Consider the following 27,703-nt stretch of genomic DNA (forward strand, 5'->3'; position numbering starts at 1 on the left):
CCCAAGTATCAAAGAGTCCCTTAAGCCACAGAAGGAAAAGTTTAAGAGCCCATAACCATGGTCTTAATATGTCAGAAGACTGTGGGATAAAGGATGAGACATCTGTCTTAGAGTCTGGCTGAGGCTGTGCTACTCAACTTGATAGGCATGCCACCTTGGGCTAGTCTCTTAAGCTCTAGAGTATTATTCATCTATAAACTAGGGTGGGGGGCCATGGAAAACAAAATAATAATTAAAGAAATTTGGAATTCGGAGATTATCTTGGTCAACTGCTTCATTTGACAGATGAAAGATTGAAATCCAGAGAGGAAGAGTACTAACTAAGAGTGACATGGGAAATAGAAAAGTCAGGCCAAGGATCCAGGTATCTTGGTGCCCATTCCAATATATATAATGTTTGATGCTAAATGGTCTTTTAGGTTCATTCCATTTCTCTGGGGCTGTGGACATGAAAAGAAAACTTCCAGAAGACTCTGAGTACCCACAGCATGGGTGACTTCTGGGATATGAGATACCTTTCTAGGGAAGAAAGGGGAGAAGTGACCACTGCTGTTGATAGGCCTGGCTAAAGATGGTCCAAGCTAAAAGTTGAACAAAGCCCAACCATGAAATGATCTGGTCCAGAGATGACACCATCTCCAAAGAGACCAAATGGGAGATGGGCTAACTCACAGAGACTTAGACCTAAACTGACCCACGGCAGAGCTCTTCCAGGCCAGCCTAACTCAAGCAAGTTAGGGTCCCATGGTGGCATAATCTACAGTGGGTGAGTTTTGAATTTCTTTTAGTGGCTCTTTTCATATGGCTGATCTAACCCATCTTTGTCTCTTGTCCCCACTTCCTCCATCTCCTTACAGTGTGTGGTCAGCCCTCCCGTTCCCTGCCAAACCTGGTCAAGAGGATTATTGGAGGCCGGAACGCCGAGCCTGGGCTTTTCCCTTGGCAGGCCCTGATAGTGGTGGAGGATACCTCAAGGGTGCCAAATGACAAGTGGTTTGGAAGTGGGGCCCTGCTCTCTGAGTCCTGGATCCTCACAGCGGCTCACGTGCTCCGCTCCCAGCGCAGAGACAACACAGTGATACCAGTCTCCAAGGAGCATGTCACTGTCTACCTGGGCCTGCATGATGTGCGGGACAAATCGGGAGCTGTCAACAGCTCAGCGGCCCGAGTGGTGCTTCACCCAGGCTTCAACATCCAGAACTATAATCACGACATAGCTCTAGTGCAGTTACAGGGGCCGGTACCCCTGGGACCCCATGTCATGCCTGTCTGCCTTCCAAGGCCTGAGCCTGAAGGCCCAGCTCCACACATGCTGGGCCTGGTGGCCGGGTGGGGCATCTCCAATCCCAATGTGACAGTGGATGAGATTATCAGCAGTGGCACACGAACCTTGTCAGATGTCCTACAGTACGTCAAGTTACCTGTGGTACCACATGCTGAGTGCAAAGCCAGTTATGAGTCCCGCTCAGGCAACTATAGTGTCACGGAGAACATGTTCTGTGCCGGCTTCTATGAGGGCGGCAAGGACACGTGCCTTGGAGATAGTGGTGGGGCCTTTGTTATCCTTGATGAGTTGAGCCAGCGCTGGGTGGTTCAAGGCCTGGTGTCCTGGGGGGGCCCTGAAGAATGTGGCAGCAAGCAGGTGTATGGAGTCTACACAAAGGTCTCCAACTATGTGGACTGGGTGTGGCAGGAGATGAACTCCCCACAAGGTGTGGGGGAGCTCCAGGTAGAGCGGTGAATTGACTTACTTTATCAGGACCTGCCTTCCCCACCCCAGTCCAAGTGATGCTACAGCACACACTTCCGACAACGCACTCCATGTTACCCATCAGACCAAAAATACTGCAACACTCTGACCTACCAGGGCACTAGTCCTCTTGAGTCAGCCCCAGGACCCTGAGAGGCAGCAGTGTGGTAAAGGGAAAAGACTCTGGGCAAGAGACCTGGTCCATGACTTTGGCTAAGTCCCTTCCCCTCTCTTGGCCTCATCTCTCCAACAATACAATGGGACCTAGACTAGAGGACCTCTGGCCCAATCAAACACTCCTCATCAGAGCAAGCTTTACTCTGGTTTTTATTCACTCCTAACCACTTGTCAAACCCATTGGGCCCCCTATTGATGAAAGAGATCTTGGACCTGATTGTTAGGAAATGATTTCTTACATTAAACTAAAGTCTGTATTCATATGTTACCCAGCACTTCTCTCTGGGCTTGCACCAAGTCTAGTCACTCCACTAGGAGAGAACCACTCAGGTTTGGGAGACAAAGATCAGAGCCTGGAAGACTCTCTCTCATCGTGTAACACCTCAGAGCATTTTTGTTTCTGGAGTTTCTCTCTTACAAGTTTCTTGCTGTACAAGTCTTATTCTTTATGTTCCCCTTTAAAGGAATTTCAAAGAACCAAGGGAAAGCTGGGAATGTTTATGGTGACTGGGGGAGAATAATAGCAACAGGAGGCTCCCCAAACCCTTAAGTTCCTACTGTCCACCAAGAAAACATCATATGGGCCCATATACCACTCTCAAATACAAGCTGACACCATAAGGTATCAACACCTGCTACTCCAGACAAGCACAAAGCAACCTTCTAACCCTGGAATGCATAATCAAGAAAGACTACCTGATCCTGATGCCCAGGCCACATATGGAGATTTGGCTGTTACTTGGAAAAAGAGAAGACTCACGTTGTACCCCATTGTGCTTCTGGGAAGAAAAATAGAAGATAGAGTGGACTTAGGACATTAGGAGTCACCCAAATCCTGCCAGGCTGCCCCACAACCTGGGGACCTAGGCTCAGTGAAGAATTCACCAGAAGGATGGTTAGAGGGATCCACTGTTCTTCTTTCCAAAGGCCAAGGTCAAGGAAAGCAGAGGCTCACTCATAACAGTTGTGAAAAGAGATGGAGAGATAGGAGTCATAAGTTCTAGCCCTAGATCTTCAACTGGCTGTTTAACCTTTGACAAATCATTTTCCTCTCTGAGCCTCAGTTTCCCCATCTATAAAAGGAAGTCATAAAATCCCCTCTTCTTGATGACAACACCCTGTTGATGGCCAGCAACCTCTCTCTGGCCTCACTGGTAGATTGTCTTACTCCGTAGAACTCTCTCTCCTGGAAACCTCCATCAGACCAAGGCAGCTGGAGAAGACCCTAAGAGGAATTCCAAGAGAACAATTGGGAAGTGTCCACTTTTCCAATCGGCTCATCAAAATACTCTTGTATCTATGAATGGTGCATGTAGAAGATGCTATATTTTATATATTTAATATCGCATGCTTTGTACTCTGTAAGGGGCCTCTGCACTCTGTTTCTCCTGTCAGGGGACTAAGGTGGAAATAAACCCTCTGTGGATAACCAGTATCCTTGGTTTGGGAGTTTGGTTCATTATGGGTGAAGTATATTGATTGTATTGACCTTTTGAAGAGAAATTGGTACTTTTTAAGTCAAAATAACTTTGGACACCATCCAAAAAAAGCGAACGAGGAATATTGATATATTTTCTTCTCGGTGGCTTCATGTTCCTTCATGAGATTTAAGTATTATGGGAACTTAATTAAATGAGGGTGTGATTTTACATGGCTGGAGGGCATCAGGATGACTTTGCAGAGGATTCAGGGGATTCATGGGGAGGTGGGAGGGAGAGGGCACAGTGGACAAAGGTGTCAAAGCAGGAAAGTGGGTGTTGCTTGAAGTGGAAACAGTGGGCATTGGGAGAGTGGGAAGAATTTTAAAAGCCATATTGTGGACTCAGCCCTGTAACCAGTGATTCTTTAAGTGTGGAGTATATCAGAGTCACTGGGGTGCTTGTTAAACATGCAGATTACTGGGTCTCACCCAGTCTGAATTCAGCAGGTCTGAGAGCAGGCAGCATGGTGGGGAAAGTAGAGGGAAAGGGCCTGAGCCAAGAAGAGCAGTTGGGAAGCTACTGCAACTGTACTAGTGAGAGATGGGGAAAACCCACCAGACTCAGAGCTGTGACAATGTAGACAAGGGGTGGGGGTAGTTTAGATCCACTTAAGTGGTATAGTCAACAGAGGTTGGCCTGTAGCCATCTCCTGACATGTAGGGGATTCAGAGGGTGACACAAGTTATCCTAAGAGTCAGGGGTCTCCATGTGACACACTCATGATTTGCCTTAAGGAAAAATGCTTCCTAAGCCAAGGAGAGGAAATTGTCAAAAGGGATGAAATAGTCAAGAGCACCCAATGTGGCTTGAGGATTCAGGCAAAGGATTACAAGACGGAAGTCCCCCCAAGACAGGTCCCAAGGCACTGTTGTCATCTGGCTCCCTGAGTGTTTGAAGTTTCTAACACTTCTCTCTCCCTCTGTCCTCACTCTTCCTCTTGAGGATTGTTCCATCTTTCCTCCTCCCTTTCTTCTCTCCCTCCCTCCAGCTTTTCACTATGCCTGAAAAGAGCTTTTAACTTTTCCCTGAGAGGCAGGAAATTGCCCTAGCATCCTTTCTTCTCTAAGGCTTACAGTAAAAATTATATGCTCAGTTCTCCAGAGGAGAGGGAAAAATGTGCAGACTGAGTGTCCACTCAGCTTGACTGAAACAAAGAAGGAAAGACAGGAAAATGAAAGGAAGCAGGGAAAAGGAAGTTGATTTTTAGATGGAAAATCTTGACCATATTTTATAGGAGAAAGTAATGGGAAAGACAGGAGAAAGGCAACAATTCCTAAGGCTGGGTGCCCAAGAGTTTAGAAATGAGGATATCCAAAGAATACAATTAGTTCTGAAGATAAGAAAGTATACAGGAGGTACCCATGGGGAGGACGAAGGACAAGGAATTCCCACCCAGTGGGATCTGAGCATCTGCTGAGAATGGGGACAGGCTGTTAGCTAGAGCAGCTGGCCAACCATATGTGGATGACAGTAAGAGATGCTAAGCATGTAGCACATTTATCTGTGATGTTCTTCAGCCTGGTGGTAGCTACAAAGGTGACAGGTGTGTCTGGATCTTGGGGGCTAAGGTATGAGTGCCCTGCTATCCAGAGGAGAACAAGACCACAGTTGGGAGTTAGGAGATCCAGCATTAAAGTCTTATTATATTCTTGTCACCAACTCATAGAATAACTTTTGGCAAATCAAGTTCTTTCTCTGAGACTTGGTTTCCTTTTCCTTTGTTTCTTTCTCTTAGGTTTTGTTTGTTTGTTTGTTTTTTTATGTTGTTGTCTTGGTTGTTTTGCTTGTAGTTGGTTTTTCAGGTAGGGTCTCAACCAGTCCAATCTTTGAATAGTTATCCTCCTACCTCTGCTTCCTGATTAGCTAGGATTACAGGCATGAACCACTACACTAAGTTAGGCCTTGGTTTCTTTAACTGTATGATAAGAGGAACAGACTAGATGGTTTCCAAAAGCAAGGGCTATTCAGCAGTGTGTGTCTGAGAATCCAAATCAGTGGAAGCCAGGAGATGGAGCACTTGTTGTGGGGGTGTCAGCCCCATAGGCTCTGAGGAAGAGTTTCTCTGAGGAGAAGAGCCCCCCCTACCCCAATGGAGTATGAGGCTCCCTATTAGTCAAGACTCTTTTTCATTTCTAAGTCACAGAAACCTAACATAAACAGCTTAAGGAAAAGGAGAGCAGGAGGGAGAGAGAATTTATAGGTTCACATAACTGAAATGGCCATATTCAGAAGCTTCAGATATGGCTGAATCAAACGGTTCAAATATTCGGAAACAATTTCTTTTGCTTCACTACTTATCTTTCAGTTCCACCTTCCTCTGTGTTAGCAGTATCATTCTCAGCAGACTCTCCACGAAATAGTCATTGCCAGATCCTGGCCTATGGTCAATGACTTATCGACCCCAGCAGAGAATGACTTTCTCTTTTTCTAATATGTTCAGCAGAATCTTCAAGCCAGCCTTTCACTGGCCTGGCCAAGCCTGAATCTCATCTCTGAAAGCAATTGCTGTGACTGAAGTTCCATTTGATTAGTCACATTTCTATCCCTGAAGCCACAGGTGAATTCAGTGCAATTCAGGCCACCTAGAAATGGGAAAAATGTGGACTCCAAGGAAAAAGTCAACATACCTTTGTCAGAAAGGGCAACAGATGCTGGGAAATCAAATGTTACAAATGTTCCTAACAGAGTGATAACTGGTGACCTAAGCAATTGGAAACATGGAATCCAGAGTGTGATCTCTTCTCCCTTCCTTGACTGCAGTGTGTGGTGTCCCCAAGTTCTCCCGGAAGATGATAGCCAGGATTTTCAATGGACACCCAGTCCAGCCAGGCACTACTCCTTGGATTGCCATGCTGTCACACATGAATGGGCAGCCCTTCTGTGGAGGCACCCTCCTAGGTAAGGAGAAGGTAAGGGGTAAAGGTCAGGGTTGGGAACAGAGTGGAAACTAAGGCACCTGTCCCTCTTGCTAGAGATTGGCCAAGGTTTCTGCATTGAGAATCCACTGTCCAGGGCCTAAGAAGTACAGTGGGGAAGAAAGAGTCCTTAAGTGGAACCAAGATACATGCGTTCCTGTTCTAGTTTGTTCCATTGTGGAGCACCTCCTGAATCAGGGTCAGTGTCTAACAGTAGGAAGGACTAAGCCAGAGAGTCAGACTGTCAAACTGGAATTATCGCAAAAGTCCCATACATGTGTTAGAACTGTGGGATCAGGGAGAAATAGGAAACTCACCCTTGGGAAGTCAGAGAAGGAGGGTTTACAAAAAAAGGTCTTGAATGCCATGCTTAGGGAACTTAGATCTTATCCTGGACACTGCCGTGGGCTTATAAGCACATTCTGGAAATTTCTCTCCAGGTGCAGACTGGGCCAAAAGGAGGCAATTTTGACGTGAGGCGGCTGTTGTAATAAAGAGGGGAAGAAGTTATTAGCCTCAAAATAAGAACAGGATGTAAAGGGTGGATCTAAGGGACAGATTCAAAATCATTGGAAAATAGGATTATCAACTCTAAATGTGAGTGGGAGTGGGAATGGGATAGCAAGGGAATAGCTCATGGCTCTCTGAGCGGTTTGGTCTGCCGCAGTTTGGTCTGGATCTGGATGATCTAAATTTGATTGAAATTCTTACTTTGTCAGAAGATAAGAATCTATCATCCCAAGCCAGTTTCAGGTCTGATTCCACCACAGAAGAAGAAGGCCTGGATTGGTCCACCTCTATGTGGGCAGCTCCCAGGCTGCTGGCCATGCCTCTCCCTCGACTTCACCCTCTCCCAGACTGCAGTCAGAGTTGGACAGCTTTAGGCCAGAGATGCCCTCAGGCAGGCATGGGGTCTGGGCTAGGGCTGCACTCAAGGTGCCATGGATATGGGAAATGGTGAATCGGATGTATGAAACTTCGTGCTTCAAGAAATTGATCCTTATACTGCCATAAGCACAAAGGCTCACTTGATGAAGACTTTCAGGTCTCCATCCTCTTTCAGAGGCAGAGAGAATAAGTAAAGGCATTAAAGAAAGGAGGTAAGGTATTAAAGGTTGGGGCTGAGGGCATTCTGGTAGGGAGAGGGGCAGGTGAGAGGAGAGGAATGAGAAAGAGAAGGGAAGGGAGATAAACAGAGGGAGAAGATCAGTGACAGAAAGAGACAGAAAAAGAGACTAAACTATGAGAGGGAATTAGAAAGTAAGAGGTAGGGAAATGAAGAGAGAATAAGAGAAAAACAAAAGTGACAATACAACAGGGAAAGAGAGACTGGTAGGGTTTGAGATTCCTAAAAGAGAAGAGAAATCAGAAAAGAAGAAAGGGAGGGAAGAACCCTATGCGAAGAGCCAGACAAGGCAGAGAGATGGTGAGGAAGAGCCATGGGTGAATGGAAGGAAGGGAAAGCTGCTTCATGAGACATGTCCAGTTTTATTAGAAGGCAAATCAGGGAGATAGATTATGTGCTACTCTTTTAAGACTTAAATTAGTTTCCTTAAACCTGGAGTTTTCAAGTCAATAATGTTCAACCTAGAAAATCTCATCTTATTAATATTAATATTCAAGAAGGGTTTGTCATCCTTCACTACTAAGTGAACAATAAGCATCTTGATTATTTTTATTACTTTTCAAAAAGATAATGTTCAACCAGTATTGGTATTTACTGCATGTTTATTGCCTATGACTTATGTTTGAGTGTTGCTTGAAACTCACTTCTCTATCCTCAGCCCAGCTAAAAACGCCCTCAAACCTGACCCTCCCCACAGCACTCTGGATCTATAAATTCTTTCTTCCTTGTGATTCAGCCTTGTTGGTGGGGGGCAGTGATAAAACAGGGTAGAGGAAACTGGAAAGGAGCTGAAGGGCTGAGAATGGGGCAAAGCACCATCTCAATGTACACGTTGATGCTGAGTGGAGGAATTGGCAGAGCTAAAAGATAGATGAATCTGTGTCTCTGGACTGGCCAATGCACACCCCCAGGCTCACCAAGATAGCCTGGGTACCTCACCAAGGAAAACAGCCCAACAGACCCTGGCTATAGACAGGGATCAAAAATGCATCAGGGGGAAAGATGGTGGCTTATGTGGCGCTCAATCCACAACCAAGACCTAGAGCCCATAGCTGCTACCAAGAGGGCCATGTGGGACCTGAAATCTGCTTGAGAAAACACCTGTGCCCTCGCCACTGAGCCATGATCTGTACCCTGACTCTCACCCAGCCTCCGAAGCCCTAGAGCCTATCTTTCTGCTTGGCTCCTCCTGAGTGTACCCCAGAGCTCAGCCACTTGTAGATTTGTCATTTGTTTCTCCAAAAGGATGACTCTGCATTAAACAAAGCAAAGGGATATATCCATCCAGGGAAAGAAGACAACTAAGACTCAAGAAGGATACTAGGCTGCCACCTAGAGACCCAGGGTCATTAACCTGCTGTGACCCTGGCCACACTGCTTTCCTGCAGGCCTGAGGGTCTGTGACTGTAAACAAGAGTTTACAGTCAAAACCAGTCATTCTCAGCCCTGGCAGCAGCTGAATTATGTGAGGAACCTGTAAAACATGCCTGGGCCTGGGCTCCAGCCCCATAATCTATGGCCTAAGTGCCGGCCTCGGCACTGACATTTCTAATTTCCTAGGTAATTCCAGTGTGCAGCCTCACAGCTAGCTACTAGCCATTCTTCACAGTACTTGCTAAATTTTAATGTGAACAGGAACTCTTTGGGGGTTTTGCTGAGTGCAGGCTCTGATTTAGTAAATCTGAGGTGGGCCCTGAGAGTATGCACTTTGAAGTCCTTCCCATGTGATGCTGATGCTGTGGTCCAGGGACCACACTTTGAGAAGTTTGGCTGGAGAGGCAGCCAGAGAGCACAGCGTTTCTGACACCCTACTTTGGATTATCTGGCATTCAGCCATGCCACAGGCTTAAAGGGGCCCAGAAAACTGGCCTGGGTTAACAGGCCAGTTGATGTCAGAGGCTTTATCTTCAGATGAGTGTTATGTGAGTGTCTGACCTAGGGCCATAAAATGCAATGGAGAGGTGTGGTCATTTGCAGAATCCTGAGCGATGCCCTGGAGCAGGGTTAAGCGCCTCAGCTCCAGACACTGGGAGGTACGATAGGGCAGTTCAGGACATGGCTTGTGGATGTTCTATCTTCCAGGCTCCAAGTGGATTGTGACTGCCGCACACTGCCTCCACCAGCCACTGGATCCAGAGGACCCAACCCCACAAAACTTAGACTGGCTCAGCCCTTCTGACTTCAAAATCATTATGGGTGAGTGAAGGCCACGCTGACTCCTGAAGCCAGTTGTGGGGTCTTGGAACAGAGTTCCACTACTGCCATTTTCCAAGGACCTTGTTTATAAAACCAAGACCACCAGCTGATTTGATTCAGTTCAACACATACTTACCTACCTACACTCTGCCATGATCTAAGGATATAGTATAATTCAGATCTCCTTAATCTGCCCACAGGAAGATCACTGTCTAATACAGGAGTAAGATATAAGTACAGAGCCCTCTCTCATAAGGTAGGGAGCAGTAAGTTCTGTAGCAACAGATAAGGTGCCACGGGAGTTCAAAGGTGAAAGATTTCTACTTGAACTATCTAAGAGGCTTCATGGGGAAGAGAACATACGACTCAGGCACTTAATGGTGATTATGTGGATTGGACTGTGGCAGCAGGCATAAGAACAAACATTCTAAAGCAATGTGATCATCTCACAAAGAAAGACAGGTGGGAACAACGAGACCATGCAGGGAATGGCAGCATGGCTGGGGGAAGATGACTGAAGGGCACTGAAAGGGTTGAGGCTAGAAGTATGTACTGGATAGATAAGACCCAGGGGCTGGCTGGGAGCAAAGTATTAACCTTATCCTCCACTACCTTCATATCTCATATACTTTCTTCTTGCTCAGGCAAGCATTGGAGACTCCGATGGGATAAAAATGAACAGCATCTCAGGGTCAAGCACAGCATCACCCACCCCCAGTACAAACCCAGCACATTTGAGAATGACGTGGCTCTGTTGGAGTTGTTGGAGAGCCCGATGCTGAATAACTTCGTGATGCCCATCTGTCTGCCTGAGGAGCCCTCACAGGAAGGTACCTTTCCCCATCCCCAGTTCCACCTCTGCAGGGCAGCTGGACCCTTAGCAGGGAGTTTTCTTCCAGGGCTGGTGAGTCAGTTGATGGTGTCTGCATCCCCAGCTGCCTCCCACCCAGACAGAACTGATTCTGAGGAAGCACAAATAGCGACAAGAGGCAGGCCAATGGATCCAAGAAAATAAAAACCAGACTAGCCAGGGCTTTGAGAACTTATCTCCCCTGAGTCTGCTAACATAATAAAATTCCTGCTTCCTTCAAAAAAAAAAAAAAAAAAACCAGACTAGTGATTGTAGCAGACAGAATTTAACACAGGGTATTGATAGACTGCAAGAAGAAACCATCACTTTTAGGCCTGGGAGAACAAAAATAAAAGGCTGGAGTTATAGAACCTAGAAGCTTGGAAAAGGAGCTCTTTTGAGCTAGAACTTAGGCTTCTTCAGAAAAGACAGATGTGCTAAGGAAAATAGTTGAAACCAGTTGCCACTACTGGGGTGAAAAGCCATGACCAGAGTGATGTTGGCAATAACAGCAAGTTTTCCAGTCTACCTGAAAGTCCCTCTATTTTCAGGAAACCAGCTAGCCAAGCAGAACTTCCATTTGAGGGTCTCACCCCTAGCATCAGAGTATGGAAGGGCAAGTCAGAAGCTGAGAGACAATAGCTTAGTCACCAACATGGGTTCAAATCCCTCTGCTGGCATTTCCTAGTTGGATGATCTTAAGGAAGTTCCTTAGCCTCATAAAGTCCCTTATCTCTCAATTGGACACAAAATTCCTTGGGTGGCTTGATAGTTAAATGAGAAAATATAAAACAAAACATATCCAACATAGAGTAAGAAGCCAACCCATGCTAGTTGGCTTTGTTTTCATTCTAAATTCAATGGAGCCATATCATAATTCATTTCCTTTAGCTAAAAGATGTTGTAAAAACTGCTGAGCCGGAATATGACAATGTTCAGGGGAAGTGGGCCCACAGGAAAGCACATAAATGGTTCTAATTAATCAAGTACCATGGGCAATGTGCCCGTTGCTTTACCTCATTAGTTTACTTATTCCTCATCAAAGCCTTACAAGGTACCATTTTACAGGGGAGAAAACTGAGGCTTAGCAAGGTGAGCTGTAAGAGACAGACTCAGGGCTTGTATCTGTGTTTTCTGACTTTAAGCCCAGTGCTGTTGTCAGTATCCAGGCTTTTCAGTAAACACAATATAATTGCTCAATCACCATCAACCCATTTCCACGTTGCCCCTGGATCTGCTAACTTCGTAGGCTTCTAGAATGTTAGAACTAGAAGAACTTTTAGGGAGTACCAAGTCTAGTCTTTATTTTATGGATCGGGAGTTTAAGGCTTAGAGGACAAAAGAGGAAAAGAGACTTGCTAAATGTGCCTCACATAGTGTTGACTAGTCTGAGCTTTTTATTTATTCAGCATTATTGGCTGAGTGCCTACTATACACCAGGTATGAAGATGCAATGGAGAACAAAAGGGAAGACCACACCTCTCATAGACCCTGGGTTCCTTGCTAGGAAGAGAGTGGGGAGGGGCTGGAAGAATAGACAACCAAATAAATCAGGTAGTGTATCACAGAAACAAATGCCTCTCCCCTACTTTGGTCACCTCCAACCCAGTAGCCTTTCCCATCTTCCTCCCTACCGCACTGCCTTTCTCTGAAGTAGCAAGTTCAGCCCTTCCCCTACAGGCAGAGGGGGATGGAGCTGCAACATGGCAGCCCTCTGCACACTCCACAGTGTCTTCTTACAGTGTCTTCTCTCCTCCAGGATCCATGGTCTTTGTCAGTGGCTGGGGAAAGCAGTTCTTACAAAGGTTTCCAGAGACACTCATGGAGGTAGAGTTCAATTTATATCCTACAGACAGTGGCACTTTGACCCTGCATTGTGCCCTCCTGCTCCACACTGCCCTCTTAGAGATGTAGAGGCTTAGGTAGGGGTTGGTGAGAGAGATTCATGAACCAGATTCACCTCCAAAGTTCAGTGGGAATTTGAACCCCAGGATATTTGATTTGTTTGTTCTACAGGTCATGGTCTCTAGTTTCTAAACACTGTTCAGTGTTCCAGGTACCTTATGAAAGCCTCAGGACAACCTTTGGAGGTTGGACACTCCAAAGGCTATGATTCATCTTCACACATGAGGACTATATACCAAGTTAGCACCAATGGGCCAGGCTTAGAACCCATAGTCCTTGCAGAAGTAAACTTGACTATTGCATTTGAAGGTCACATTCCTATCATTTCAGAAAAGAACACTGAACTAGATCTAAAGAGGCATGGCTGCAAGTCCTGTCTCCTACTAATCTACTGAGTTATCTGAAACAAGTCATTTTTGCCTCTCTAGGCCATGATGTACAGCCCAAACTACAAAAGTAGGAACAACACTAGACCTTCCCCTCAGAAATGCCTAGCTCTTCCATGGCCAAGTTCTGTGACACAACTGTTTTCTAAAACCTTTGACATACATTATTTTAACATACTTTGAAATTTTGGATTTTCAACAATCATTCATCAATTTATTCATGAATTCTCAGGTTTTTATTTGGTGTCTCCTGTGTACTAGCTACCAGATGGAGGCAGGGTGGGAGAGAAGGAGAGGAAGTAAAAGGACAGAGCTGCTTCCTATCCTCCTTGTGCTTACAGTAAGTGGCACAGATAGAAAGTGGTTATGGATGTGATAAAAGTGGTGAAGAAGAAGTGAAGAATGCTCTGGAATTGTGCAATGGGAGCTCTGACTTCATCTTGGGGTCCCAAAGGAGTGACACGTAAATGACACCTGAATGATGAATAGAAGTTAAGCAGAGAATCAGCAGTTTGCTGAGATATGACCTCATGATATGGTGTCCCCTCCCCATTTACCCAGGTAGAGACATTGCCCAAGGAGAATCAGAATGGTCTCTGGTTCCCTCTTAACAAGCTTCAACATAAAGTGTATTTTCAGAACATTAAGCTCTTGGTTTGACTGAATGAAACTCATATATTTCCCCCTTTTATTCCAACATTTACAACCATGCTGAATCAAAAGCAATAATCACAATACCTTACTTTTATGTATCAATTTATCACCTCAATTCAAAAAAGTATTTCCTGAGTACCCACTATTTTTCAAGTTCTGGAAGATAGGAATGGACAAAATGCAGGGTCAGTGTCTAGGAGCTCACCCTGCAGTGAGAAATAACAGCGTAAGTGAATGATTGCTGCAAAGGAAGCAAATGAGCACTTGCTCATTCATTCTTCTTTGTACAACTCCATGGGACTGGTTTGTCAAATACTGTGACTTCCATTTTTCAGATGAGAAAATAGTCTCAGAGGTCTGACAACCAGTGATTAAACCACATGCCCTAGGTCACGCTGAATGGGTGGGGGAAAAAAACTGACCATGGGTTTTGTATACATTGTCACATTTTAAATAATGCATTGTTAGACAAGTATTATTATCTCCATTTCACAGATGTTAGAACCTAGTCCAAGAGAGGGCAAGTTACTTGTCCAAGATCAGACAGCAAGTTCACAGCTGAGACTATACCAGAACATAGGTATCTTGGTTCTCTGTTCAGTTGTTCCTTCACCTGTACCACAGGGCAGTTTCTGAGATCAAGTCTAATTAGACCCAGGCCGGCTCCAGGGGTATCAGAGAAGGACTCCTCAATCAAGGATGGGGACCCATGGTAGCCTTGTGTTCCAGATTGAAATCCCCATTGTTAACCACCGCACCTGCCAGAAGGCCTATGCCCCATCAAAGAAGAAAGTGACCAACGACATGATCTGTGCTGGGGAAAAGGAAGGTGAGTCCGGAAGCTGACCTACAATGGTACAACGTGAGCAATGCCAGTCGGGGTGGTATGCTGCCAGCAGTGAAGTGCTGGAGACTTTCCCTCCTGGCTGCCAATGTGTGTGTTTGGGGGGGTGGGATCAGATCATGAGCGAGCGAGAGAGATTCCGTTGGAGAAGATAAATAAGAGAGGAGTGCTAAGAAATCTCCATCATCCCCTTACTGGTCCAGCACTTTCTAAAATTCCCTTGAGCTCTGAGTATGCCTGACCTGCAACTACTCAGAGCGCAGGTTTAGGTCTAACGGTCTGCTGCGCCCTCTAGTGTCTGACTCTCTGAACTACAAGTCAGACTTAAGAAAGCTGCCCTTCTTGGGTTTGGGCTGCTAAAGAGGACACTTTACTTTAACATGCATCTCCCTTTCATTCAGGAGGGAAGGACGCCTGCGCAGGCGACTCTGGAGGCCCCATGGTGACTCTGGATATAGAGAGAGGCCAGTGGTACCTGGTGGGGGTAGTGTCCTGGGGCGAGGACTGTGGGAAGAAGGATCGCTATGGGGTGTATTCCTACATCTACCACAACAAGGGCTGGATCAAGAGGATTACCCGAATGAGAAACTGAGTTCAGCTCCCCAGCCCAGCCCCACTATTGTGATCACTCAGCAGCAAAGGATGGTCATTTGAACCAAGCAGCCATTTCTCCCCTGTCCAGCATCTTCAATCCCCCCCCCCATTCAGCCCACCTACTACAGAGTAATCAAGGAACTGCCACTGCCCCCTTTACCCTCTCCTTAAAGAGGCCCAGTAGAAGAGTGGTCAGAACAAAAGGCTGAATCTAGACTCCATCACTTACCAGCTTTGCAATGCTGGATATCACTGAGGTTCAATTATGGACAACACACTTCACCTCTTTGAACCTGTTTCTTCATCACTTTGAACCTGTTTTTTCATTCATGAGATGTGACTGGCACACATTACCTACCTCATAAAATTCTGATAAAGAGGAAATTAATTAATATAAACATAGCACTTAAGTGCTAAACATAGCACTTTACAGTCTAAACTAAGTGTTCCATAAATGTGATTTAACAAAGGTCAGTGTGTCTACAAGGAAGAGGAAATTTTCTTACAAACTCCTTGCTGACTCTCAAGACTAACAAGACGCACCTTTCCTCCCACCCTTGACCATCTCCTTCATCTGCCGCTTAATACTCTATGCTTCTTCACCGCATACAATTCTCCCAATCCCAATCCTATTCCTCCCTACATAAAAAGGTAAAACAGATAAAATTCTTAGTCTTTCTTAGTTCCGCAGTAATGTGGTTATGCACTTGAGCTAGGTACCAAATTGTGGGAGAGACTAAGAGGTGCAGGGGTCGGGTGGGAGACCAGGGATGGTGGATTGGAAAGTCAGACATCTGGGGCTAGAACCAGTTCTACCACAGCTCACTTTGTGACCACATGAAAGTCCTTTCCCCTGATTTCAAAGGGCCATCCTGACTCTAACAGTCTAGGATTGAAGGAAGCCATAATTTCTCTGATGAGATTAGTTAACGCCAAAGGAACCCAAAGCCAAAAATTTTATTAAGTTCAAAAGAGCTTTGATGCAGACAAAATGTTTGTGCTGTTCCCTCAATATCCATCCCATGATCCCCAAAGACATAGCCCAGACAAAGTACAGCTAAGGTTCTTCCTTTTTCCTAAGCAGAGAATCTGCTCAGGGCTCTAACCTCCTGGGCTCCACAAGGTGAATCCTGACAAGGTAGACTTCAGACCTCTGAGCTCTCCCTCCCTATGTCCACAGCTGAGGCCAAGCAGCCACTCCTCACCCCTGCACCTTGAACTCCCTGGCCTTGCAGGGTCATAAATGTTTCCTAAGCAGAATTCCTCTTCCATCCAAGAATTACTTCCTCTCTCAGAGAGTTCTTAGAGCCCTCATTTCCTCCAAAACTCCACAATATAAGCTTTACAAAGACTTGGAAGACCTGTGTCTCTACCTTCTTTTCTATTAGAATTGATCTTCAGGGGAGATTTTTAGCTCTTGACCTGTTGAATCTCTTACTGAAAAAAAGGACGATATTAGGGAATGAGAACTTGTAGGCATTAATTCCTAAGCTAAACATTCAGGGACAACAATTCATAGCTTGCTCTAGTCCTATGAGCAAGTCATTATACCTCTGTGTGCTCTGCTCTCTATTCCGTAAAGAGCAGTTGACAATAGGACCCAACTTTATCAAGCAACCTGGAGCTATATTTTAAACACCAAAGAGGACTTATGTGGCAAAGTTTTGAATTGCCCCAAGACAACACAAGATACTGTACCATCCATTCCCCAGCATTGCCTGGGTGTTCCCCTACTCCAGGCTGTGCTGACTGTAATGGGGCTGAGAGTATGGTCCATGCCTTCCAGGAGCTCCTAATGGGAGCCATGAAACATAAGTGACTGCCATGTATAGCAATGAATACCACCAAGTGCTATATTTTGGAAAGGCATGGAAGTCAAAGAAAGACCACTCTGGTACAAAGGTGTTGAGAAAAGAAACCAGAAAGCATTCGTGGAGGAGATGGCCTTGAGAAGGATGGGCATCCCCTCAAGTGAGACAGAGAGAAGCCTTCCTAAAGGAGGGAGAACAAGAGTAAATGACCATTCAAGCTTTGCTCAGATTACATCAGCTCCTCCCATGAAAACCACACGTCCAGAAGAGCAGTGCTTTGGAATGAGAACCAGCATCTAAAAGAGCCTTAGAATCAGAATAGTAGATAGCACTTAGAATAGCCTCAGGATTTGTGTGCAGATACTGACTCCTGGCTGGACCTCATTTATACTGACTTTTCCCCTAATTGCAATTTCTGAGAAAATGACTAACTGGACCGTGGAACCTTAACTTCTCCTGATCTACCAGACTGGTTAGATGTGCATCTCCTGCACTGCTGCTAAGATCCAAGAAATCCACCATATCTCTCAGAGTCACAGAAGTGGAGGGCTAGAGTGTCTATTAGAACCACCTTGTAGAACTCCATGGCCTCATTCCTGAACATTTCTAGTGATGAGAATCTCACTACCTCCAAATGCAGCCCATTCCAACTTTGTGCTGCTTTAAAAAAAAAAAAAAGGTATCTCTTCTACTTAACCAAAATCCACCTTCCTAGAATATAATTTTTATAAATAAAGCTATGATTCCATATCACAAATGCTGCTATTAGTAATACTAATTATGCCTGGATTTCATTAACAATGGAAGCTTTTTTCTTATGGGAAACTACACATTTGGTCCAATAAACATCTACATTGAGTCAAAAGTCCTTGTTTGGTTTGTGTGTGTTGTTTATGCACTGATGAGTCTAGTGAGTTGTTTTCATGCTTCAAAATTTTGTTCCATTTGACTAGAATCACTGTACCATGAAGAAAGAGAGACTATGATGGGAAGATTGTATTCTAGATACAAAAGCATGTCTGTTTTTTTTTTGGGGGGGGGTGGGTCTGTTCTGTTTAAATACCCTATACTATTGTTCCTCTAAATTATGAAAATATCCCATAATGCCAATAATGCTGCAGCATGCAAATTATGTTTCTTGAATGCCACCCATACTCAGATTAGAAAAAAAGTCTCATATCATATGTGAATTGAATGTCTGCTTTGAAAATAAAGCACCATAGCTAGATCATACTGTTTTGGATTGGAAGGTATTCCTTCCTTCTGCCATGAGTTAATCTTGTCCATTAAAGTGGCCTTCAAACAAGGGGCAGGCAAAAGTCTTGGAGGGAAAATGTAGAGTGTTCATATGGCAGAGTGCAGCCAATCTTGGTGTAGAATGGGTCTTAGAATCAAGAGACTTAGGTTCTAGAGCAGCATAAGTTCATTCACTTTCCCCTTTGTCTATATATTAAGCTAGTAGAATAATCTTTTCCTCCCATGTCTGAGATTATTGAATCAGAAGAATTAGCAGATGGGAAAAATCTTTGAAAATTTTTAATTTAATCCAAATACCAAAAGTTCTATGGAAAATAATAATCACTAACATTTTTGAGCATTTATTATCTAGTGGAGACCACACTACACTCTTCCCAAAATTAACCCTGACAACAACCTATGATTAAAGTACTTTTATTATCCTCAATTTATAGATGACTAAACTGAAGCACAGTAAAGTTAAAAATGTGACCCAAGTTAGAAGCAAAAACACCCCAGTAGCAATGAGCACACATAGTGCCTAGATTTTGTTTTTTTAGTTTGTTTGTTTGTGGTTCTGGTGATACTTGGGCTTTAACTCAGAGTTTTGCTCTTGTTAAGCAGGCACTCTACCATGTAAACCACTTCCAGCCCTTTATGCTTCAGTTATTCTGCAGGTAGGGCCTCACTTTTTACCCAGATTGGCCTGTGCCAGAATCCTCCTATATTATGCTTCCCTCTGTAGCTTGAATGAAAAGTACTCACCCAGCTTTTTTCCATTGAGATGCAATATCACAAACTCTGACTGGCTTGGAACCCTATCTTCTGATCTTAGCCTCTCACACATCTTAGGATAACAAGCATGTACCACCACACCCAGTTATTGATTGAGATGGGGTCTACCAAAGTTTTTGCCCAGGCTGGCCTTGAACTGCAATCTTCCTGATCTCAGACTCCCGAGTAGCTAGGATTATAGGCATGAGCCACTGGCACCCAGGCAGATCTTAATTTCTAGTAACATTCTCCAATAAGAGCACAAGGGACCCATGAGGAGGTGAATGATTCTGGAACTGGAGCATGAACTATACAAGACAAGCCTGGAACATCCTGTGATGCCAGAAAGTAAGGAGGCACTCAAAGAACTCCTCAGTGGTGAGGCTGTGTCAAAAGTACACAGATGCCAACGAAAAGAGGTCCAGTGACCAAAACTGGAACAATCTGAACAAGTCAAGCAGTATTGGATAATATAACTCAAAGTATAAAATAAGTACCCATGAATATGTATTTATATGAATAAATTGTTAAACAAATACATAAATTATGAGAATAAAAACACTTCCCATGAAGAAGAATGCCAAGTAATTTATGTAAATACTTTACCCTCTAAGAGATGGAGCATAACTCCCCATCCCCTAAGTGTGGACAGCACACACTGACTTCCTTCCAAAGAGTACATTGTGGGAAGGAGGAAAACAATAGCTCTACAGTGGAGAAACCTGACTAACACTACTTCAGTCAAGTAATCAAGGTTAATATGAATAGCAATAAATCATATTGATATTATGTGACCTTCATATGCTATGCTGAAAATAGCTCTGCAGCTCAGTGTTCTTCCTCTGAGAATCCTGTAACCTCATCTAATCACGAGAATTACACTGGATAAATAGCAAAGTAGGAATAGTCTACAAAATACCTCACCCATGCTTCTCAAAACTGTTCAGGTCACCAAAAACAAGAATGTTATAATTGTCACAGCCAAGAGAAGCCTATAATTGGTTTAAGTTTGTATCCCCAAAAGACATTGAAGTATTAACTACCAGTACCTCCAAATATAAATTATTTGGAAATAGGATCATTTCAGATGTAATTAGTTTAGGACAAGCAGGAGAGGAGAGGAGAGGGGAAGGGAGGGGAGGGGAGAGGGGAAGGGAGGGGAGGGGAGAGGAGAAGAGAAGAGAAGAGAAGAGAAGAGAAGAGAAGAGAAGAGAAGAGAAGAGAAGAGAAGAGAAGAGAAGAGAAGAGAAGAGAAGAGACAGACACACCAGGGAGAACACCCTGTGTGTCTGGCAACTGCAAAGCAAGGCATGTCAAGAATTGCCAGCAACCACCAGAAGCTTCAAGCATACAAAGAAGGATTCTCTTCTACAGGTTCCAAAGCAAACAGCTTGATTAGCTCCATAACTATACAACCTAAATTTCTGCTGTATTAAGCCCCCAAGATGGGGGGCATTGTTACAGCAGCCCTAGGACACTAATATAGGATATGGGATAGCTAAATCCAATATGGCATTCTAGAACATAAAAAAAAGGCATTAGTAAGGAAACCCAAATAATATATGGACCTTCAGTTAATATTAATGTGTTTGATTGGTTCATTAATTGTGACAAGTGTACCATATTAATGTAAAACTGGTGTGGGTTATACTGGAACTTTCTACACCATTTTCACCATTTCTTGTAAATCTAAAACTATTCCAAAAATAAGTGTCTTTTTAAGATCTCTCAGCTAGGAGACAGAGGAATCAGGATTTGAATCCAGTTTCTGATGAGCTCTGGAACCCAAGTGTCTGAACTCCTACACCAGTGTTTTGCAAACTCAACTGTGCACAGAGGAGATTTTAAGGAAACACAGATGTTTGAGTCCCTCCCCACAGAGATTCAAACATACTGGCATAAGGCCTGAGCATTGGAGTTTTTAAAAGGTTCCCAGATGATTCAAATATGCATCCAGGCTACCTACATAACCCCTGAAGAATGGTGAGAGCCTCTATTTCCCAGACTTGGACCATTGGCTGAGATCACTCAGCTAGTAAGAGACAAAGATGGGTCTGTGCTTGAGTACTCTAATCTATGGTCCGGAACTTCCTTGTGACTATCAGAAGCAATACCATTGCTAAGACTCTTCTGCATTAGTGTTTTCCTGGACACACTGCTTTTTACTTTGTAGTACTAAACTAAAGAAGTGGGAAGACACTCCCAGAACTGGAAATGAAAGAAACAGGGAAACTGAGTGGCATGGTATCTGTCCATGGAGAGACAGACATGTTAAGGGAAAGAACATCACACTACCTAAGGAGATCTGTAAGTGCAGAGTCATACTAAGCCCTGAACACACAGTTTGGTTTTGGGAATGAGGAGATATTTGAGGTTTTTTAACTAAAGAGAGGTGTGATCAGCTTATTTTTAAATGAGTCATTAATTCAGACAGTGAATTCAGGGAGACTTCGGATGGCTATATAGCATCAGGCAAGAGAACTAATGGTCCTTAGTAAGGGCAGGCCCTTAGAGAGCAAGGAGAGGAATAGGACTCTGAAACCCTAGGGCTGGGCCTAAAGAGACCTCCTTTAACAGATTCCAACTTCTGTTAACATTTCAGAGTGGATTACTAAGTGAGGAAATAGGGCAAGGACCAAAACCCAAAACCCAAAAGCAGTAATGGTTTTCCAGGTCCCTGGTCTTTCTGTGACCTGCTGGCATCAGTGCTTGTCTCAAGAGAGGAAGCATGGGGTACTCTGAACTCCAGAGAAGGAGACAAACAGGGCCTTTTAAAGCTTTCCTGCATCTGGTATGCATTGGCTTTTTCTTCTGCCACCCCCAAAAGTTCAAGAAAATGTTATTTGGATGCAAAAACACAGGCCAAATTCCCAGCAATGAGCTTCTGATCACAAGGGAAAAGAGCCAGGACAATTTCAACATCTAGGAAGATCACAAAGGCTCCAAGGGAGTCCCCCAAGGAGAATGGATATTAGAACAAAGCAGTATTATGACCAAGAGAAGGTGTATTGAGCATGGACAGTGCCCAGTGCATGTGTACTGAATGGTGAAAGAGCAGTGTGGGCGAGAACACATACATCTACCCTCACCAATATCTGCTAGTCCCAGAGAAGGCCTCTGTAAATTAAGTGGCTGCTATGGTTTGAATATGCATAATGTACCCTAAAGGTATATCCATATGTTAAAGGCTTGGTACTCCAGAGGGGTACAACTGGGAGATGATAAAACCTTTAGGAGGGGAGGACTAGTGGGAGGTTCCTATGTCATTGGGGATATGCCCTCAAAAGAGATTGTGGGGCCCCATTCTATCTTTGTTTCTTAGCTTATGATATGAGTGCTAAATCTGACACATAGTCTCCACCACTGCCATGCACCACCCTCACCAGAACTGGGGCAATGCTGGTACCAGGACCTTGATCCCTTAGCAAAATAAACCTCTTTTTTCTTTATGAGTAGACTGCATTGGGTATTTTGTTGCAGCAAAGTAAACCTAACTGGTACAGAAGTCATGGAACTCCAGTCCATACTAACAAGTCAGGACCAATTATAACAAGCCCTGCAAAAGTAAGGTTACAGTGTAAATGTAGGCCAGGTCCAAGTCTCAGAAGATGCTAACCTGTTTTGGTTTCTGGATGGAAAAGATGCTCATCTCCCCTTGGGCTATTTATCCTGTAACATTAGTCCAACTTGCCATCTCCTGGGACCGTGTGGCTTATTTAATCTTGTTCTGTTAAATGTCCACACGTGGCCAAGGCCTGCCAATAAGATCCAAGACTACAAAATGCTTCCTTTAAACAACTCTGACAACAACTCCCTTTGGTCTGAGTTTTTGTGTCCAATGTCTAAATCCGTGTTGGCAGTCTAAGCCTCCCACAAAGTCCTTTTATTTTAGTGCATTTTACAATTATGAAATACTTCAAACACACTGGAAAAAATAGAGACAAAAATCTGCATCCTACTCAGACTTGATGAAATAACATATCCCATGCAAAAAACACCAGTAGGATTCTGATCCAAGGAATGAGTTGGTGGCTAGTGAGAAGTGCCTTGATTCAATGATAAGAGCTCTGAATGCTAACTGGTCCTCCCACCTCTTCCTAGGCTTAATCACATATCTTATCTGTGCCTCAGTTTCCAGTATCCCCATTGGTTTCTCATATTTTCAACCTCGGTACATGGAAAACCCCAGGATTCAGTCCTTGGTACTCTTTTCTATCTGTGCTCATAGCCTGTATAATCTCACTAGTCTCAGAACATTTAGCATCACCTAAATGCTGATGACTCTCTAATCATCTCTAGTTTGGGCCTCTCCTCTGAAATACAAGAATGAACACTCAGCTTCTTTCTTGCATTTCTCATGGTCAGTGTGCAAAAGAAGGTATTAAAGAGTATCCCAAACTTACATGTACAAAATCGAGCTCCTGACATTGCCCCCAAATTTATTCTTCACAGTCTTCCTCATCTCAACAAGTGGTGACTCCATTCTTCTAGTTACCTAGGCCCCAAATCCTGAAGCCTTTCCTTCCCTTTTTCCCTCACACTGCACATCTACATCATCAGAAAATCCCTTCTGCTCTACTTCTATATTACATCCACACTCAGTTACAATCACTACTACCATAATATAAGCCATTAACCTGGAACAGGCCACTATCATCCCTAGCCTACATTACTGTAGGAGCCTTCTTGCTAATTTTTCCTTTCATTCCTATCCTTCAATAGTCTACTAACACAGTGATAATAAATTATAAAATATCACCTCCTGCCCCAACTCCTCCAGTGGCTTCGAATCTAACTCATATTAAAAACCAATGTTTTGACAATGATCTAGGTCTATGACCTGTGGTTTATATGCTCTAATCCCCAGTTCTGGTTCTTCTACACTCTACCCACATTGGCATCCTCATGGTTGAACATTTTCCTGCTGCTCCTACTTCAGAGCTGTTCACATGCTGGTCTCCTTATTCAGTGCCTTCATCTTTTTGCCAAAGGTCACCTTCTTAGTGACAGCTTTCCTAATTACCTAGTCTAAAATTGTATCTCTATCCCCTGACCCTTCTATTCACATTGCCTACCTTATTCTTCTCCTTAGCACTTAACATTATCTAATGTATCACACATCTTACATTGCTTATGGTCTGGTTCCTCCATTATTGCAATGGCAGTGACTTAGTCTCTTTGCTCCCTGTTGTATCCCCAGTGCATAGAACAATACCTGTCACATGATATACACTCATCTAATCATCTCAAATATCACTAGGACCCTATTAAGAAAGGAATGAAGAGTTATTGGGCTTGCTTTTAAAAAGAAGGGCTAAGACACAGGCTGAATTTCCATCACTACCACATATGTTCTTACAGAAGGCCAAAACTTTCAAAATAACTGCTTTTTAAAACTTGAGTATCTTTTGAGAAAAGTGAGAGTGATAGATTGATTTAAAAAAGTATTATGAATGTTGCAGATAAGAAAGACAAACACCAAACTGACCTAGACAGACTGAAATCCTATGGTAACAATTAGAAGACCCACTGAAAGAATAAGGGTCAGGATACCACCAGAAATGCCCCAAAACAGAGAAAGGTAAATAGCAGTGTATGACCAAAGTCAAAGCTGATGAGGGTGGAGCGGGGACTCGTGGAATGGTTCACATGGTAGAGTGCCTGCCTAGCAAATTTGAGGCCCTAAGTTCAATCATCAGCATCACAAAAAAAAAAAAAAAAAAAGGATGACACAGATCCTTCAGGTTACCTGAATTTTTTGCTTTACAACTTAGGACTTAGGAGAGAAGAAAGACTAAGTCACCCAAGGCCAGACAATGGCTAATCCACCTCTAAAAGGCAGGTTGCTTAACTCCCAAGCCAGTGAGATTTCTACACCACCACTCATCCATCTACCTTCACAAGACAAACAGGTGGCTTTCATTTCCCTTCTGCATGTGGCAGTACCACAGCAGTGCCAAAAATGACTCCACAGGAAATTCCTTAGTTGGGAGTCCTACAGAGAACCAGAATGGGACTTGGAAAAGAACTAAATTCCTTCTAACGCATTCCAGCCAGTAGTAATAGAGCCCAGAAATCACTGGTGTTTTCTGTTTGAGAACATTTTTAAAACAGCTATCTTTGAAGAATGAAGAGTGACCACCATGCTCTGGAAAAATGAAGTCATTGCTTTGAAATAAATATAAGGGGAAAAATGACTTTATGTGCATTAAAACAAGCCAGTTGTAAACCTTGGACTGAAAAATTGATCCTTGCCTTCTACTTTTTCCTACAGCATTTACCAACAGAGCTTAATCAGAGTCAAAGAGAGAAAGAGTCTGTCAGAAGTCAAAGGGGAAATTGTGAATTAAAAGAGAAAGAGGAAGAAAGAAGAGCACAAACGTTCAGTAAGCATGTACTGTGTGGCAGGCATTGTCCCAGACAGTACTGTACATTATTTATTCCTTCCAGGGCAGATAATATCATTCCCATTTTGATGATGGAGAAAATGAGGCTCAAAGAGCTCTTGCCTCAGGTAATAGAGCCAATAAGAAATAGAACCAGACATCAAGCATTTCCTAACCACATTCATGATCTTCTCTTACCCCATGCTGCGTGATGCCGTTGAGTTCATATTTTCTGTAGGTTTCAGGTCCTCATCTCTAATTTGTCTTATAGCTGCCTTATAGTCTACAGAATTGTATTGGAAATTTTCCTCCACTGGGAGTTTTTTCAGTTCTCAGGACTCAAGAGAGTTCTCCCAAAGGACTGTTCACTTGTTCTGATGGGATTTGGGGGAACCAGTCAAGGCAACACTTCTTGCTGACCCTCTACTAAGAATGCCACCCACTGGAACCACACAATTCAGGGCCTGTAGTTCTCTTCTTGATATGAACACCAAGAACAGTGTGTAGAAACTCTATGGAAAAGGGCCAGGATCCTGAAATATCCATGGGAGTTTATTTATAATAGATAGAGTACAACTAAAAAGTTTGTTTTATGACATGTGGCAATGTGTGCAAAGAAAGAACTGTCTCAGAGAAGTCTTTGCCAACTCATGGACCAAATCAATGAGCAAGCCTAGAATTCCTTATCTTGAGCAAGCATAAGGGCTATAAGGGACAGAGATGAGACATTTTTAAATTGTAAACATCCTCCTAGAAGACAGGAAGAGTCCTGGGAAAGACCTCTGAACTGAAACTCAGTGAGTTGGACTCCTTGCTCTGAACTACCTGATGTGTTTTCAGATAAATCTCTTCCACATTTGGTTGCATTTCATCATTTGTGAAATTAAAATGGTTTTTCCAATTCTAACATCCCAAGAGTCTGTACATACTAACTTCCCTAGACTTTCAGAATCACAAAGCCTTAGAGTTGGAATGTGAGTCTATGAAAGGAGAAGAAGAGAGAGTGACACAAGTTCTTAGCAGTAACACCAATTTTATTCTTGCATGGAGGAAATGGAGAGGAAATAATGTAGTCTAGAAACTGAATTAGCTGGAATTAGCCTATCAAAGAGAAAAGGAACAGATGGAACTGCATGTGTGAATAAGTACCATTACAGCCCCATGCAGAGGCTAGCTTGAAGGAAGGCAAGTTCAGGCAGAGCTGTTGAAGCCATTACAACAAAATGGCAGACTAATAAGCTCCAAGTCCATGTACACCCACAGGAACTTCAAAAAGCAACCAGAAAGGGACTAAAATAACCTTATAGAAGCTCTGAAAAATAAGCAAAGGTCTACAGCAACCAAGTGGATGCCCAATCAAGAAAAACTCACCGTCAAAGCACCAGAAAAACTCGTGATTTTATTTGTCCTTGACCAAACCCCTCCTTAGGAACAAATAGTGATGGTCTCGAGGAGGCAGCAGTCTTCAAATTCTCTCCTTTGGAATGGAAGGAGCAGAATGGACCTTATTATCAGAGCACAGACATTATTTGCAATATTCTAACCTGTCTGAGAGTTGCCTGAAGAACTGGTTTCTGATTTGCCAATGTCTCAGGTAGAGCTTCACTCAGGAAATCTGCAAGGAGACTACAGACCCACAGTCACCTGGGAAAGACATTACAGGTAGAGATATAATAGACCATCTACAACCTAGAAAAGAGGCTGAGGTGACTTCTGGGGAGTGAAGAGATTCAACAGCAGCTCTATATGTAGGAAAACTGAAAAAAAACACATGCTCAGAAAAGACCCAACAAGACTTTAAGCTTTTGCCTCTACCATGTCCAGCTAAATAGTGAATGACTTCTCTGACACAAAGCCTGTCTACAATGACTGGAAGAAACTGTTGTTTTCCAGATACCTTATTTTTAATAAAATAAAATAAAATAAAATCACCTTTTGGTGAATTAAAAGCAGAGATTCAAACAGATAGTTGTACACTTTTATTCGTAATAGCATTATTCACAATAGTCAAAAATTAGAAACAACTCATTGTCCTTCAGTGGATGAATGGATAAATAAAATATGTAGCATAAAATAGAATACTATGCAAATTTTAGATACTAAATGAGCTCATCCAAGGGTATGGATAAATGTGAGAAAAGCAAACAGAAGGTTAGTGACAGGACCCTGGAGAACACTAGCATACAGGAAATCAGGCAGAGGAGAGAAACCTACAAAGAAAATGGAAAGAAGAAGCCAAAAAAGAAAAAAAAAATGAAGGCAAATCAGGAACCAGAGAGTAAAGCAGGTTATAGCACTGAACTCCTTTAAGAGGTTGAGAAAAATATCGTTTAAAGTATCCATTGGGGCTGGGAATGTAGCTAAGTAGTACAGTACTTGTCTAACATGCCCAGTGCCTTGGGTTCCATCTCCAGCATCAAAAACAAAAATAGTGCGTTGGATGTAGCCATAAGATGCCTATTGGTGACCTGAGTAGGGCAGTTTCTATAAAGCTTTTCAGGTAGAAACCAGCCTGCAGAATTAATGGAAGGTGAAAATGTAGACAGATTATAGGCAGTTCTTAAAACATTTGTTTGTAAAATAGAGGAGAAAAGGCAGGATGTGGAGGGGAAAATTGG

General features: G+C 43.5%; 1 protein-coding gene across 3 annotated transcripts in view; it reads left to right on the forward strand.

Moving 5' to 3' along the window:
• Positions 1–27,703, forward strand: part of Masp1 (MBL associated serine protease 1) — a 75,329-nt gene that overhangs the window by 46,828 nt on the left and 798 nt on the right. Inside the window, exons 10-15 of one of the 3 annotated variants that reach the window (XM_020171345.2) lie at positions 6,169–6,306; positions 9,532–9,645; positions 10,290–10,475; positions 12,255–12,322; positions 14,170–14,269; positions 14,686–17,433. In XM_020171345.2, coding sequence (XP_020026934.2) covers positions 6,169–6,306; positions 9,532–9,645; positions 10,290–10,475; positions 12,255–12,322; positions 14,170–14,269; positions 14,686–14,876 — 797 coding nt within the window. In that variant the 3' untranslated portion in view covers positions 14,877–17,433. Of the gene's footprint in view, positions 1–857; positions 3,363–6,168; positions 6,307–9,531; positions 9,646–10,289; positions 10,476–12,254; positions 12,323–14,169; positions 14,270–14,685; positions 17,434–27,703 lie in introns of those variants that run through there. The other 2 variants (XM_074073573.1, XM_020171344.2) reach the window with 2 other exon arrangements.

The sequence above is a fragment of the Castor canadensis genome, chromosome 5, assembly GCF_047511655.1.
Source record: "Castor canadensis chromosome 5, mCasCan1.hap1v2, whole genome shotgun sequence".
Lineage (NCBI taxonomy): Eukaryota > Metazoa > Chordata > Mammalia > Rodentia > Castoridae > Castor > Castor canadensis.